Consider the following 16,692-nt stretch of genomic DNA (forward strand, 5'->3'; position numbering starts at 1 on the left):
TTCTGCAGCATTTCTGCATAATGTCATCTTTCGCAAGAGCAACGTTTTTTCTGCAGTAGAACAGTTTTACTGCAGTAAAATTGAAATCAAGAATGCTGCAGTAAAACGGTGATGTTGTCTTACTGGAAAAAAACGGTTTACACTTTTTCTTCAGCATTTTGACATTATTCAGTTATTCTGCAGAAAAAACAGAAATGCTGGAGAAAAACTGTCTTTTCTGGAGCATTTCTGCATAATGTCATCTTTTGCCAAAGCAACAGGTTTTTCTGGAGCAAAAGTCATTTTACTGCAGTAAAATTGAAATCAAGAATGCTGCAGTAAAACGGTGCTGTTGTTTTACTGCAGAAAACCTGTTTACACTTTTTCTGCAGCATTGTGTACTGGCTCATTATAATGTTGGAGCACGCAAGCCCCCCTCTGTCGAGAGCTGGACTCATCCAGAATTACCAATAGTTGTGCATGACACGAATGTATTTTGTCTGTATGACTTCCTTTCCGCCGGAAGTTCAAAGTTTGAAATTAATATAATGCCCTTATGCTACACGCCTTCTGATTGGTACACTAGCTGCGGAACAAACGATTATACTATCCCAGGGGGCGACGAATACAAACGCTACTTTACAAGGTCATTCGTTTTTCTCCAGAAAAACTGTCACAGACTACTCTGAAGAAAAAGTTAATCGCAATAATGCTGCAGAAAACCAAGTAAACATTATGCTTCAGAAAAACTGTTTTACTGCAGAAAAAAACGCTGCTTCGGCGAAAGATGACATTATGCAGAAATGCTGCAGAAAAGAACGGGTTTTCTCCAGCATTTGTCTTTTCTGCAGTATAACTGAATAAAGTCATAATCCGCTAAGGATATTTAAAAAACATCCTCAACGTTAAGCTTTTTGTTCACGGCCGGCCGCCCATTGTAACACTTGACTTTGCTCATGATGAAGACTCACCGATTTCTCATAAACATTGTGAACAATACAAACCCTTTAGCAAAGACCCTGAGGACAACTTCGAGTAAGAAGATGGCAATGATGGTGTGAGAAACAATTTTCAAAGGGCTGCCTTCAGGGTAGGTGGCAACGGGGACGTAAGTAACATTTCCCGAAGAGTTGCCTACATCAGTGACGACACATTCGGGAGGATTGGACAGGTCAATGATCATCAATGTCAGATCAACAAGAATCAAGATCACCGTGAACAAACGGAAGAAAATGTGCTCCAACCCACGACCAAGTGCTATCCGCACTTTCCTTGAAGAAAAAGAAAACATTTTAAGTCAACTAACTAACAATAAACATGCTTGATCAAGAATACTTTATGACCCTCCTCTTTCCATTCAGGATTTAACGATCAGCTGAGAAAAAACATCTCTGAAAAAAAGTGGGGGGCTAGATGGGTCAGTGGCCCAGTGGATATAAGAAAACAAGCATACGCTGAATGACAAAATTTACCCCAGAAAGACCACTGTTTGGAGATTCTGGTGTAAAAGTAACATACAGCACCTTGGGGTTATTTGTTTTTACTGAAACCATATGCAGCACATTTATATTATAATGCTTTTAACAACACAGAACGATCTGTTCAAGGTTCATGAGCTGAATAAGTAAACAGTTTAACCCACCAAATAGATTTGCAATCATCTTGAGAGCATGATCTGTGTGAAATAACTTTACTCCACTCTATGGTGTAAAGATGTACACACAATAAAAAGGCAAACCATTAATTTAACTTTTTTTTTAATCTCAGAAAGGAACGCTAAGAACAAACGAGTTAAAAATAGCCAGTTTACTGAGATGATCATAGCCCAATATTATATTTGGAGCACTTTCAACTTTTAGTATCATTTGAAGAAATGACGGGCGCAGTGGTGTGGTGGTAAGATGTCGGCCTCCTAATCGGGAGGTTGTGAGTTCGAATCCCGGTCGCTGCTGCATGGTGGGTTAAGAGTGCAGACTTATGTGCAGACCTGCTAGTGACTTAACCCCTTTCGTATGTACACGCAAGCATAAGACCAAGTGCGCACGGAAAAGATCCTGTAATCCATGTCAGAGTTCGGTGGGTTATAGAGCCACGAAAATACCCAGCATGCCTCCCCCAAAATTGGCGTATGCTGCCTAAATGGCGGGGTCATACACGTAAAAATCCACTCGTGCTAAAAACATGAGTCAACGTGCGAGTCTAAGCCCATGAACGAAGAAGAAGATTTGAAGAAATGTCTACATTTGAATAGTTGTCAAATTTTACTGATTCAATATTTTGGGGATTTATGTCCTCATTTTTTGGCAAAGTATTGTGCACCTCCATATATAAAATGAATATGCAAATGCAGTACTTTGTACTTGCTGTTTTGTGTAAAGTAACATACAGCTCATCAGTAAAACAAACATTTGTTTTTGCCCTCAAACTGAAAAACCAGTAAAACTTGAATAGAGATAAGCTTACCATCCCAAAGAAGGCAGTAACGTGCCGAAATATTGATTATAGATATAAACGTACCTAACCTGGTTACTGGTGTGTTTTCTTTTTATTTAAAAGTAAAGATATATGTATGTAAAACGTTTTAGACACCTTGACAGATTCTTGATACATAACATTTTACAGGCAGTTTGATAGCCACTCCTGGCAGCTAAAACATACACATAATTTAATTATAAGATAGACATGGCATTACAACTCTTGAACACTTTACAGATACAAAAATAAAGGGGGTAAGTAAATAGACTAAGAAAAATAAATAACATAAAATTGCTCCTCGATTATTGTCTTCCTGGGCCGGTATGTATGAGTCGAGGTTAATTTAACCCCGGGATAATAGCTTAGTCCAGAGTAGTTATTGCGGAAGCAATTTAGCCTAATGCATGAGTTGAGGTTCTGGTTATAGAAAAGATAACTTAAACCCGTACAATACCCTCAATCTATTTTTGGCATGATAATTTCCCCAGCTCAGCGCATTATCGGATGTCAAGGCCGTTCTAAATACAGAAATCAGTGTTCAAATAGTGACGTCGTAATTCTTGATGTCATGAAAAGCGTGACGAAATGTTTCTTCGAACTGGGTTCCGGTCTTGTTCTCATATGCCATTTTGTGCTTCGCTTTGCTGTTTTCTTCTGCAAATTCACATTGGATTAGGTGAAGTGCTGCATAACAAGGAAACATTTGTTTTAGGACTACGTAAAGTAAGTTAAAGAGGAAGGGAGGGGTCGGGGAGATCACCATGTCGATTTGAACATTCAAATTCGTTTCAAACACTGTCAGTGACCCCGAAAGTTTCCGCGGCAAAGCGATATTTGTTGAACAATCCATAAACATCAAACAGGTTATTCCTGTACCTGAAAATAAGGTTTCTTTGCAATTGAAGTGCGACCGCTGCCATATTGTTTTTAACTCCAGAATAAGATGCTAATATCAGCTTCAACCATCCCCTGTAGGGGAGTGGTGAAAAACACATTGGCCTGCGGGGCCTGGAGGTTGTGGGTTCGAATCCCATCAGAGTCATGTGGGTTTATCGCGCTACGACCGGCTTGTATCCTGAGTGGAAGTGCTTTGGTTCCTATGGTAAGGCTGGCATCACACAACCGAGTGTCATTCATTTCACAAATGCGACTTTGAGGGTGCTCAGGTTCTGTTCACTTGACCAACACTGCAGGTGCAGCAGTTTTCGGGCCTGGTTGAAGCCAGGATAAATATTATGAAAGTAAGCGTGCTGCCCTGTCACATAGTCTCAAACCAAATTGGAAATCTATGGCATCTTCATTATAATCATCCTCATTTCATTAATCATCTACAATTATAAAATGTCCTGGCTCTTGAGGCCCTTCATGCCCGGAGCTCTCATATGGTGACCTTGTTCTTGTTCCTTCCTTCCCTGAAAAGTAGTTCTGCTGTCAGTCTTCAACGTGTGACGGTCTGGAGGGTCGACGGAGGGACGTAGTGGCGGTCTGCTCTCTGGAGGGGACGCTCACTCAGTCTAGCTTCACGACTTAACAGCCAAAGTCGATATTAGGGGGCATAGTAGGTGGTGGGCTGCGTCCGTTGACTAGATAGAACCACTACTGAACACTGTCGAAGTGACTCAGCAGAAGTGCAGTACGTGTCATCTTCAGAGGGTAGCCAGTCACAGTGAGCAGACATCCCTCCCTGGAGCGTCTCTAAAATCGGTAAGTCTGGCAGCGGAATGTAATTTGGATGTGGATGGAGCCTTGAATGCGAGGAAACTAGGCGGTGTGAGAGCACACCGGGACAAGGAACGGGTGTTAGGACAGAAAGAAAAAAATAAAATAAAATAATGATATCAGCTTCAAAACAGGGGGATAGTTTAACCACCACTTAGCGCAATGATGGGACTATATTAAAGCTGATCGACTCATGCATTGGGATAATTCTACAGTAGGCTGAATAAGCTTGAGGATAGAGTTCATCCCGGGCCAAAGTCAGCCTCGTCTCATGTACATGCCCGCCCCAGGTAAACTTGATTTCTCAGGCCCCAATTTTTCCCCTCATGATGTACACAATAAAATAAGTATTAGTTTAAAGCTGGTGTGTGTGTGCGAGCGTGTTTGTAAAACACTTTCCTCAGAAAAAAAACACTTGTAAGAAAATGACAGTTAACTTAAATAACATACCATAAGAGGGACTGGTTTCGAAAACCACCAGGATCCATGATAGCATTGATACATTCAGCCTCATTGTCACCAAAAAAAGTAACACCCCTTCCTTCTGATGATTCTGAACCCCTAGCCGTCTTGGCCATATCCACTCGAACATCCTCGCGACTGGAAGTATCTTTGGCTTCACCGTCGTTTTTTTCTTTGGTCTTGTTATTTTCAAATCGTTGATATGCTGACATAGTGGGAGTGGACTTGGATAATTCTTTTGACTTTGATAACCGTGCGGTGATGATTTCTGCTGACTTCCTTTGGGAAACGTCACCTGCTGAAACTGAAACAGTGAAAGAAAACAGTTAAAGGGCAGCTGTTCGGTTGTGGCTCTCAAAATCTGTTCATTAGAATGATTTCTTATGTAACTGAACGGCACGGTTGGCCTAGTGGTAAGGTGTCCGCCCCGTGATCGGGAGGTCGTGGGTTCGAACCCCGGCCGGGTCATACCTAAGACTTTAAAATTGGCAATCTAGTGGCTGCTCCGCCTGGCGTCTGGCATTATGGGGTTAGTGTTAGGACTGGTTGGTCCGGTGTCAGAATAATGTGACTGGGTGAGACATGAAGCCTGTGCTGCGACTTCTGCCTTGTGTGTGGCGCACGTTATATGTCAAAGCAGCACCGCCCTGATATGGCCCTTCGTGGTCGGCTGGGCGTTAAGCAAACAAACAAACAAAATTCAGACAGTTTCAATTTTCCCGATGCATGTCACACTGTTGGTACACAGCTTTATGGAATGACCCATATATATGCACAGAGATATTAAGAGCTGATACTGTGATAGCCCAGCCGACCACGAAGGGCCATATATCAGGGCGGTGCTACTTTGACATATAACGTGCGCCACACACAAGACAGAAGTCGCAGCACAGGCTTCATGTCTCACCCAGTCACATTATTCTGACACCGGACCAACCAGTCCTAGCACTAACCCCATAATGCCAGACGCCAGGCGGAGCAGCCACTAGATTGCCAATTTTAAAGTCTTAGGTATGACCCGGCCGGGGTTCGAACCCACGACCTCCCGATCACGGGGCGGACGCCTTACCACTAGGCCAAACGTGCCGGTCAGAAAGATGTAATTTCAGAAAAAATTAGTAATATCTACCTATATGTAACTTATACTTATACTATATGTTCTTTCTTTATTTGGTGTTTAACGTCGTTTTCAACCATTCAAGGTTATATTGCGACGGGGAAAGGGGGAGATGGGATAGGGGAAAGGGGGGAGATGGGATAGAGCCACTTGTTAATTGTTTCTTGTTCACAAAAGCACAAATCAAAAAATTGCTCCAGGGGCTTGCAACGTAGTACAATATATATGACCTTACTGGGAGAATGCAAGTTTCCAGTACAAAGGACTTAACATTTCTTACATACTGCTTGACTAAAATCTTTACAAACATTCACTATATTCTATACAAGAAACACTTAACAAGGGTAAAAGGAGAAACAGAATCCGTTAGTCGCCTCTTACGACATGCTGGGTAGCATCGGGTAAATTCTTTCTCGTCCCAACCAATATGGGACTCCCCCTAACCCGCGGGGGGTTTATACTATATGTTATTGTTTGAATCCCAAATGAGCCTGGAGGAATTACCTACACAGGAGTTTTCCATTTTTGTGTGTCAATAGCTGCCTAACAATTAAATCTTCTCATGAATAAAGCAATCCTTATCGAACACACTTACAATAGCATTTGATAGCATTAAATGACACAGTTCGTTTGAATGGCTATTTAGCTCGCGTAAACCACACACCTGTTTTCGTGGTTTATCTAACCCCTGAGCCATCATAAACCCGTGTGATCCACTTTCCTTTTTTTCACAATTGATAGTTTGTGATTTCAATGCGATTCGCTGTATCTACAATAGCACGTTATTGTGTACCTGAATCTAAAACGCAACAAACGACTGCGAGTCACACGAACTGAGCGGTGGCGGTTGACCGTTCAAAGAAACTGGCGACATGCAGAACATTCGTCTGCTATGAGAACCGGTTAGCCACATTTTGCGGGACACACTTCCGGGCTATTTTTTTTTTTTACTTTCAACTTCAAGTTGTACTGATCTTGTCTTGATGAAAAAAGAATTCTTTTATGATTTAAGACTTGTGTAACAAGCTGTCAATTTATTATTTAGATTTTAAAAGTTAGGTCTAGCGCCAAAATGCGCCGTCCGATTGTCTGATCAGACAATTCGGTTGACAACGCAAAAATAAATTCTTTGAAAATTGCTCGCTCTTTAATTTAGTGATTTACGTAGGGCACCTAGGATGTTCTCAAGCGTTCAGTGTTTAAACCAAAGGGTGTTTGTACTGTGTGTAAAAGCCTGACAGTGCCTGTGATGGTTTACAGGAGGCTGACTGTGCCTTTAGTGTCCGACACAAAAAATGTCCCGAACAATGAATAACGGCTGCGACAAAATATTTAGACATCACAATTAAATAATTATCAATTATTATAAAAATACCTTCCAATGGAACTCTGCAAAAGGGGTAGTAAGTCTGTAAGACACATGCTGCTTTTGGTGATTTTTACTTTTAGTTTTACTGGTTTTAGACATGTGTGTCAATCGTAACGGCCTGCTGAAGACACAGTATATATGTCAATCGTAACGGTTCTCACAAGAGGACACAGTACAGATATATTTTGGTCGCCTAGCTGCTAAATTAACCACAGGTACCTTTCAACTAAGTTTTTATTCAGGCAGGTGTGAATTATTTAAACTAAAGCTATCATTTATATTTAAACTGTAATTATGTAATTCAACAGAAAGGAAACAAAAACAAAAATAATGGTGCAAAGAGCATGAATCTGGCATAACTTCTAATTAACATGTCAAAAACGGTAATCTTGAACTTTAGTGTGTTAAATTCATCATAGCTCATAATTTAAGTCTCCAAATGTGTAGAACCTGCACTTGTAATCATAACAAGTCATTTTAGATCCCTTAAAGTTACGGAATATACTCCGATGAACTGTACGAATGCATTTCGTTTACATGGGTCAAAGGAATTAAATATATATATATATCGTATAAGCGGACAAGGGAGACAACTCTTTCGTGTAAATGATGTCCCATGGTTGACAACGTACGCCATTTTCGGTGCATTTTCGTCGATTAAACAACCAAATTAATTAATTATGCTTAAGTTTGGAGCTCAATCCGTCAATTAATTTCACGACAAATGTTCTTTGGCTTGCTCACATGGACTTGTATCAAAAATAAGTAAAGAATGTCACTGGATTCTGAGCTATGAATTTAACACGCTAAAGTTCAAGATTACCTCAAAAACTTCAATTTGAAGTTACATTTAGTAATTTTACATGTTTTTTGTCATTTTTTTTAATTTTTTTTTTAGGGGTTCTTGTCAATCTTGACTCAGTCAAGTAAAACCCCTCAACAACTCAACAACCTACAGGAAATGCACCAAGGTGTATTCCCTGTATGCAGGAAAAACTGCACCCGCTTTTTATCGAAATAGACACCTTGACCTTGTGCGTGAGTAAAGTTACATGACACATGATCTAACCATTATGCATCAAACAATGTAGGCATACACTGATACAGTATTGACATTCACATTGCTAAAAACAAAAATCTACTTTCACTATCTTAGTTGACCAAACGCTTATCTCTTAAACGTATTCCAAAGAATTCAGCAATATCGAAAAGCGGAAAACAAGACAACGATAAAAAGGTTACTGTTTCGACGACGCTTTTCGACGACGTCAACCTTGCAAATCTCATTGATACGTTTCAAGCAGGTGGGTGGTGGGTGTCGCCAGTTTCCGCAAACGGTACAAACAAGTAAGTTTTCTTTTCATCGGCGTTCATTATGACGATGAAACATAAAACGTCAAAGGACACAATATTTACGAAGTGAAAAACGTAAATGTAATTGCCTTATTCTTTCTTGTATGATATAAATAACCGACATCTGTCGGAAAAATATTGCGTGCGATGAAAAGTTCATATTACCAAAACAAATTAGTTTCAAACAGAACGTTTCGTATTTGGTCACATTTTCCCCCCAAAATGTAAGAAGGGATTTCATTTGAGAAGCCTCTTGACAGTGATCCAATGAATTTCGCCCGTTTATGAACGGCCCGACTAAACTACGCGCCAGCACGCGCCAGCACGCGCTACCTTGAACCATAGCACTTTTATACTTTATTTTTATATTTCTAGTTAGTTCATCGTCCATTCTCACATAATACAAAATTTCAAACTTCAATGATGAAAAATACGGAAGTTATGACGAGTTTAAGGAGAGCTAATGCACTACTCTCAAATCCGACGATTTCCTCCATTGACTGAACAGCGCGCTACCACTTTGAAGTAGACGCTACCCGGTGATCCATAACACTTACATAATTTATTTTTATAGTCTATATAGTTAATTGTCCATTCTTACATAATACAAAATTTCAAGCTTGAGTGTTGATTATTTCAGTAGTTATGACGGGTTTTAGGCGAGCTAATGCGCTACTCTCAAATCCGACAAAATCCGGCAGTGACTAAAACTGCGCACTACCAATTTTAAGTGGACGCTACTGAGATTCATAGCTGTTATATAATTTATCTGTATGTTTCTAGTCATTCCATCGTCAGTTCTTACATTATACAAAATTTCAAGCTTCAGTGATAAAATTTACGATAGCTAAGACGCGTTATGGGAGAGAGCTATCCTAAGGCCGTGGCTCCATGTCCGACAATGTCGGATACGGAGTCATTCGTTCCAACACAGTCAGTCGGATGCGGAGCCAGTCATTCCTCTGTGTGTGTGTGTGTGTGTGTGTGTGTGTGAACGCTACCCGTTTGGCTGCTTATTCTGATTCGCAGCTAACCCCCCTGGGACCGTTCCCCTACCCGCTCGATTGGGGATGGAAGCCCCGACGATACACCCATGGACACGATCGGTGCAAATGAGCATATCGCCATGTTCCGAGTTAAGCATATCAAAGTTAAAATTAAATGACATTCTGCACTTTGCAGCACAGAACAATGGACATGTTCATTACTTCACAGGGCAAAGAAACAACATACTTTTCAGCATGTATTTACTGGACAAACTTGAAGTCTTGCGTCCTCACAGGATGAACAAACCTTTTCAGTTAAGCCGAATGTTGTTGATATGCTACCGTTCTAGTAAAATTAATTAAAAAAATGATTAAAAAATGAATTAAAATAAGTTGTATAGCATAACAAAACAATCAAAAAGTGCAGGAACAGTTGTTTGTTTGTTAGCTAGCTTTACTTCCCTTTATCTTGGTTTTAGATGTAAAGAAGAGTGACTAGGATACTTCTTCTTCTTCTTCGTCGTTCGCTCAGACAGCAACTCCGGAGGCCCTGATGAAGGCTGCTGTACGCCGGAGGCTCTCCATGGGTCCATAGAGTTTGTCCCTCATCGCTGTGTCAGCAGGCCAGGTCTCTGCTCGCAAGTTTTGGTGTGTTGGACAGTCCTGCAGGAAGTGTTGCACTGTCATTGGAGATGTGCCACAGGGGCACGATGCAGAATCACCAATGTGGAATTTGGTATACTAGGATACGATTTCGATGAGTTGCAGGTTAAAAATCCTCTTTGTGAGGACGGCACTTGTATCGTTCGATGAAGGGTTAAGAACGAGACGTACACTGAAAGAAACCCACGAAGACTACCGAAGACAGTACACACAGTCGGCACAGTACTACTGCCAGAAGAGAGAGAGAGGAGACGTGTGTGTGTGTGGGGTGGGGGGAGGGGTGTGGTTGGTGTTATTTGTGAGAGATGGTGAAAGAATAAAGTAACATAAATGATACAGGTCAAGGCAGTGCCTGCTTCAAAGCCTCGGCGGAAAGTGGTTGTGCAGTTGGTATGCATTAATGTCTGTATTCAGACAATGTCGAAGTTTTGTCATAACTTCCGTAATTTTCATCATTGAAAATTGACATTTTGTATTATGACAAGTGCTATGGATCACACACACACACACACACACACACACACACACACACACACGCTTGAGACTGAGCAGACGTAGGCGAGCGAGACTAACAACTTTCTACACTTGAAAGTCCACCACGACCTTGTCGCAGTGAAGAGCAACCACGCACCAAAGCCAAGCCCACCCAAGTGCACGACCAGGCAGACCCACGCTCTGTCCTACGAAATCCCCCACTCCAGGACAGCCTACAGGCAGAAAACATTCTTCCCGCGCACCATTCCAGAGTGGAACCGCCTGTCTGTAGAAACTGCCACAGCGCCATCCCTGGCATCCTTTCAGGCCAGGCTGGCAACTCTCCACTGACCCATCATCCCCCCCCCTACCCCCCACCCCCCCCCCTCCCCTGAACTTCACCCCTGACCAAGCAATAGACCGGAACCACCATCACCCAAGCGTAGCAGATTCATCACCATGCTGATGTTGGCTACCTATCACTAAGAAGAAGGAGGAATGACTGGCTCCGCATCCGACTGACTGTGTTGGAACGAATGACTCCGTATCCGACATTGTTTTTTATCACTTAAGTTTGAAATTTTGTATAATGTAAGAACTGACGATGGAATGACTAGAAACATACAAATAAATCATATAACAGCTATGAATCTCAGAAGCGTCCACTTAAAATTGGTAGCGCGCAGTTTTAGTCACTGCCGGATTTTGTCGGATTTGAGAGTAGCGCATTAGCTCGCCTAAAACCCGTCATAACTACTGAAATGTTCAACACTCAAGCTTGAAATTTTGTATTATGTAAGAATGGACAATTAACTATATAGACTATAAAAATAAATTATGTAAGTGTCATGGATCACCGGGTAGCGTCTACTTCAAAGTGGTAGCCTGGCGCGCTGTTCAGTCAATGGAGGAAATCGTCGGATTTGAGAGTAGTGCATTAGCTCTCCTTAAACTCGTCATAACTTCCAAATTTTTCATCATTGAAGTTTGAAATTTTGTATTATGTGAGAATGGACGATGAACTAACTAGAAATATAAAAATAAAGTATATAAGTGCTATGGTTCAAGGTAGCGCGTGCTGGCGCGTGCTAGCGCGTGCTGGCGCGTAGTTTAGTCGGATGAAAGTTGGTGCGGAATACAAGATGGCGGAAAGGTTTCGTCGGTGAAGTGCTGTTGAAACCGTAAGTAGCGTGATCCTTGTTTGAGACACCGAAATGTTGCGCGATCATCGTTGAAGAGTCTAAATCCGGTAATCTTGAACTTTAGCGTGTTAAATTCATAGCTCAGAATCCAGTGACATTCTTTACTTATTTTTGATACAAGTCCTTCTTCTTCTTCCCGTGGGGGACCGGATCCAATTTCTTGGATGTTGAAGGTCCCGCGGCTCCAAACTTAAGCTCAATCCGTCAATTAATTTCACGACAAATGTTATTTGGCTTGCTTACATGGACTTGTATCAAAAATAAGTAAAGAATGTCACTGGATTCTGAGCTATGAATTTAACACGCTAAAGTTCAAGATTACCCTAAAATAAGGCTAAATCCACCAGGACAAATCAAAATAGGGGACATGCACCATGATGCAGGCGGGTAATTACTAATTATGAGAAGCAATATCAATGTCATAGATTCGTTTTACTACAGTACTACTGGTGTTAACTCGGGCATCCTGCCATCGAATGGGGCGCATTTTTCTTGGAACGTCATGCCACTTTATCGCCCCGATGAGTCTTGTGACCAGTTTGGTTTTCTTAAACAGACGATAACTTTTTGAGGCAGTACGTATCCTGAATCTACCCCCACTAGAAAATAGGATACACTTTCAGGGATGTTTTGTGCAAAACACAAAATCATGTGCACACACACACACACACACACGTGTTATCACACACACACACACTGTGACACACACACACACACACTGTGACACACACACACACACACACACACGCACGATAACCATCACAAACACAGTTTGACAAATGCATCTTTGATTTTTTGCGGCCGAACCCCCCTCCCCTATTTTCCACACTAGATCCACTGTTTCATCTTTGTCTCCGTCTCTCTTCCCTTTATCTTATCTCGTCTATCTCCTTGAGTGAGTAACTGAAGATGAGAGAGGGAGGATTTGGTGAAACGAATGGCTTCTGTTTTGTCACAGTTAAGTTTAAGCTTGTTAGTGGACATCCAGAGTTCAACGTCAGCAATGCAAGACTAAAGGGAGGTGGTCATCTGGGCGTATTCTGAGGGAGTCTCTGAGTTCTGAAGCTGAGTGTCGTCAGCAAACATTTCGTGGGAAACGGAATGTCTGTCGACGAGGTCAGTCAGAGGGGAGGTGTACATGATGAACAGCACGGGCCCGAGCACAGAGCCCTGGGGAACGCCAAAAAGGAGGGAGGTTTCCTGGGATGGGACGTCGCTTACAATTACAACAATTTTTCTGTCTGAGAGATAGGATCTGAACCAATTTAGAACTGAATTTTGGATGCCGAAAGTGTGCTCAAGGCAGGACAGTAGGATTTCATGATCAATTGTATCGAAAGCGGCCGAAAGGTCTAACAGGAGGAGCAGGGAAATTTTGTTATCGTCTAAGGAAGTCAAAATGTTGCTGAGGATACAGTGGTCGCCGCTTGATTAAGCCACTTCTGGACCGGTGGAAAATGGCTTTAATAAGCGGCGGATTTATTAACCGGCGGTCCAGGAATACGTCATTTTCGAAAGAAAAGAAAAAATCTTCTCTTTTGTTTACGTCACTCAGTCACTTTCTTTCGTCATTTACACTTGTTTGAATCTAAACAAAACTTCACGAAGGATGTGGAACTTTTGTTTTAATTATGTACATGTACATGTACTTTGATCACTTCGGTACATCAATAATTTCACTGTCACCGTCACGAATCATTACTCGGCAGAGAAGAACGATTTTATGAGTGTTTGTTGGTCGTCTTCCACATTAGAACAAGATAATGTGAGTTTTAGTCACAAACTACGTGATTTCTCTGAGAAAACTGGCTTTAATAAGCAGCGGGTTGGTTTTATTAACCGGCTTTTTCTAATACATAAGATACAGTGATAAATCCGGACCGTCTGAAATCGACTTTTATAAGCGGCTGGCTCTATTAACCGCGGTTTTATTAAGCGGCGTCCACTGTACTAAGGACTGCGGTCTCTGTGCTATGGCCCGTGCGGTAAGCTGACTGGTGCGGAGTGAGGAGGTTGTTGGCAGAGAGGTGGGAGGAGAGCTGGTCTAGGACTATCTTCTCTAGGATTTCAGAAAGGAAGGGAAGGTTGGAGATGGGCCTGTAGTTCTAAAGTACGTTGGGGTCGAGGGAGCTGCTTTTCTTCAGAAGGGGTTTAAGGACAGCTTTTTTTTTAAATCTGAGGGGACGGTGCCAGTGGAAAGGGACTCGTTCAGTATTCTAGTGATGGTGGGTAGAAGGATGTCGAAGTGATCACAGAGGAGGGGGGTGGGGAGGGGGTCAAGGTCACAGGACGTTTTGGCAGACTTCACAATGACTGAATGAGTTTACGAACAAAATCTTCAGAGACTGGGGTGAAAACAGAAAACGAATGTCCAACAAAAGTGGGAGAACGGTCTGAATCGCTATGCTGGGCGAAGCTGTTGCGGATGGTCAAAATCTTTTCATGAAAATCCTTAGAAAAAACATCTGGCAGTTTAGACATGTCATGTACAGTTGGAAGAATGACCTGTTTTGCTTTACCAAGCATGGTGGTGACAGTGTTAAACAACTCTTTACAAGATGAGGATGCTGCGACCTTGGATGAATAAAAAGTGGTCTTGGCGGCATCAACAAAATCTATGACTTTCTGCTTGGTGGCGTCATAAATCTGCCTATGTACAGTCAGCTTAGAAGATGCCCAGCGTCGCTCAGCTTGATACAGTTTAATTTTTTTCCCTTCAAGGGTGACAATGACATAGTGGACACATTTTTCTCATAGCCACAATATGTTTGATGTGTGTACATGTACTCCTAAATTACAAATTGTTTGGTGTGTTTTCAGGACGTTACTACTGACAAAAGCACATATTAAAAGGTAAAAGTCCAAGCAGTATGGATGACATAACAAATCGGCTACAAAGCCTCAGCAATGTGCAGCTGCGTACCGAGCTTCTGAAACATGGGGAGAAGGTGGGACCTGTTACCCCTACAACACGTAAACTCTTCCTCTCCAAGCTAGCAAAGAAAATCTTCACTGTTGAGCATCCTGATGCTGTCACTGGGATTGAGGACAGTGTTGGAGATGGTAAAGAGACGGAGGCTGGGCCAGTGAATGCAAGATCAGGTGGTGGAGATGGTGAGACAGGAGCAGTGTTGACACCCACAACAACAAAATCAGCACTGGACAGAAGTGGAGAGAGAGAGGAACCAAGTGCTTACTATGTTGTCATTCTTGCAGAGTCGCCAGCAACAACTCCAAATATTGGAACAGGTGCTACTCCTGGTGTTGTTGTTTTCTTTTGTTTATTGTGCATTTAGATTTACTATAGGTTTGGAAAAATACCTCAGAGACGGACAATAATATTTATATTCCAATATTTGTTACTGTTAATGTTAAAAGGTACATGTTTCAGGTGTTCTGTCACTATGTGTCATTTTGTCTGCCATACAAAGGTTTTGTCAGTTTATCACTTATTGGTAGTTTCAAGGAATTTTAAGTAACAGCGCTAACATAGACAATGCAGCATTTTCTGCGCATTGCCAGGGCTTAAACTAAGTTAAAGGTGTATTAACAATAAAAGTTACTGGGACTGCTTTCTGTAATTAAAATATAATGTGTATGGCTATGAGTATGATATCTATTGCTCATTAAATGACTGGAAACAGTAAAACTATCTAAATTCAAAGTTATCTATACCATTGTGTGTGTTTTTTTAATTTTAGTTCAGGGGTGTTGCTAGACATTTTCATGTTGGGACATTTGGCCGAAACTGTCAGAAAGCTTTAGGACATCTTCGAAAATTTTCGGCCATTATTTTGGCTCATACAAAGTCACCGCAACATTGAAGCACAAGACTCAAGAGGGGAACACCAATACATACAATCATTATCTTAGGAACACAGATTACAGGGGCGGAACAGTTAAGCCAGAAGGGGGAGGGTACAACCTGGGATCCAGGGTCCCGTTAGGGGGTCTGAGGGGCAAAGCCCCCCTGAAGCAGAAGAATTTTCGCTATTTTAATTTTTATAAACAATTTGTGGCTTATCCTTGATTTTAAACATGATCAATATTTCTTTTAACGTTTAGTATTAAATTTTAAATTTAAATAATGGCAATTTATCTTCACTGGTCCAATATAGGTCTATGCTGATATTTGCTCCCGACATCATATAGTATGGTTAGAAGGAAGACATGTCGCATACTGTGACAATTAAACAATTAACTCTTCCCCCGGCTTTACAGACAGAAAAAAAATAAAACAGATTTTTTTTTTTTTTTGGGGGGGGGGGGGGGGGAAGGGTCCTGAACCCCTGTAACAACCCCCCTAATCCGCCCCTGGATTATATGTTGCTAACTGCAACTGAAACAATCAGAAAGCTGATTTAACTACATCAGACACCAGTTCTCTGAAACTTTTTCAAACCTTCTTTAACTTTAATTTCTTAAAAGTAAAACTCTTCCAATCTTGTGCTAATCTTGACAAGCCTTGGGAAACATGACTGGTAAAACATCAATAAACAAGAAGGGCAAAGCCCGTACGACTCACATTCTTGACCTTGACCTTTACATGACCTTGACCTTCAGGGTCAAGGTCAAATAACTAAACCTAGAAATGACATCATACACTAAGAACTACTTTACACATTTTTCCTACCAAAATACATGTGACCTTGACCCAAGGTCAAGGTCATGCAACACAAAGCTGTTTCAACACAACACAACACAAATTCAAGACATAAGAAGTACAATGGTGCTTATTGGCTCTTTCTACCATGAGATATGGTCACTTTTAGTGGTTCACTACCTTATTTTGGTCACATTTCACAAGGGTCAAAGTGACCTTGACCTTGATCATATGTGACCAAATGTGTCTCATGATGAAAGCATAACATGTGCCCCACATAATTTTTAAGG

At 41.5% G+C, this 16,692-nt stretch overlaps 2 protein-coding genes across 5 annotated transcripts in view; one reads left to right on the forward strand and one right to left on the reverse strand.

Annotated features, from left to right (window-relative positions):
* Positions 1-16,692, reverse strand: part of LOC138969281 (phosphatidylinositol 3,4,5-trisphosphate 3-phosphatase TPTE2-like) — a 113,064-nt gene that overhangs the window by 71,208 nt on the left and 25,164 nt on the right. The window contains exons 1-3 of one of the 2 annotated variants that reach the window (XM_070342038.1): positions 8,364-8,440; positions 4,624-4,939; positions 984-1,250 (exon numbers count right to left, since the gene is read on the reverse strand). In XM_070342038.1, coding sequence (XP_070198139.1) covers positions 984-1,250; positions 4,624-4,847 — 491 coding nt within the window. In that variant the 5' untranslated portion in view covers positions 4,848-4,939; positions 8,364-8,440. Of the gene's footprint in view, positions 1-983; positions 1,251-4,623; positions 4,940-8,363; positions 8,441-16,692 lie in introns of those variants that run through there. The other variant, XM_070342037.1, reaches the window with a different exon arrangement.
* The window catches only part of LOC138969280 (ankyrin repeat and LEM domain-containing protein 2-like), a 68,480-nt gene continuing 63,456 nt past the window's right edge, over positions 11,669-16,692 (forward strand). For 2 of the 3 annotated variants that reach the window (XM_070342034.1, XM_070342035.1), the window contains exons 1-2: positions 11,669-11,778; positions 14,620-15,048. In XM_070342034.1, the coding sequence (XP_070198135.1) occupies positions 14,670-15,048 (379 nt within the window). In that variant the 5' untranslated portion in view covers positions 11,669-11,778; positions 14,620-14,669. Of the gene's footprint in view, positions 11,779-14,619; positions 15,049-16,692 lie in introns of those variants that run through there. The other variant, XM_070342036.1, reaches the window with a different exon arrangement.

The sequence above is a fragment of the Littorina saxatilis genome, linkage group LG6 (assembly GCF_037325665.1).
Source record: "Littorina saxatilis isolate snail1 linkage group LG6, US_GU_Lsax_2.0, whole genome shotgun sequence".
NCBI classification, from domain to species: domain Eukaryota; kingdom Metazoa; phylum Mollusca; class Gastropoda; order Littorinimorpha; family Littorinidae; genus Littorina; species Littorina saxatilis.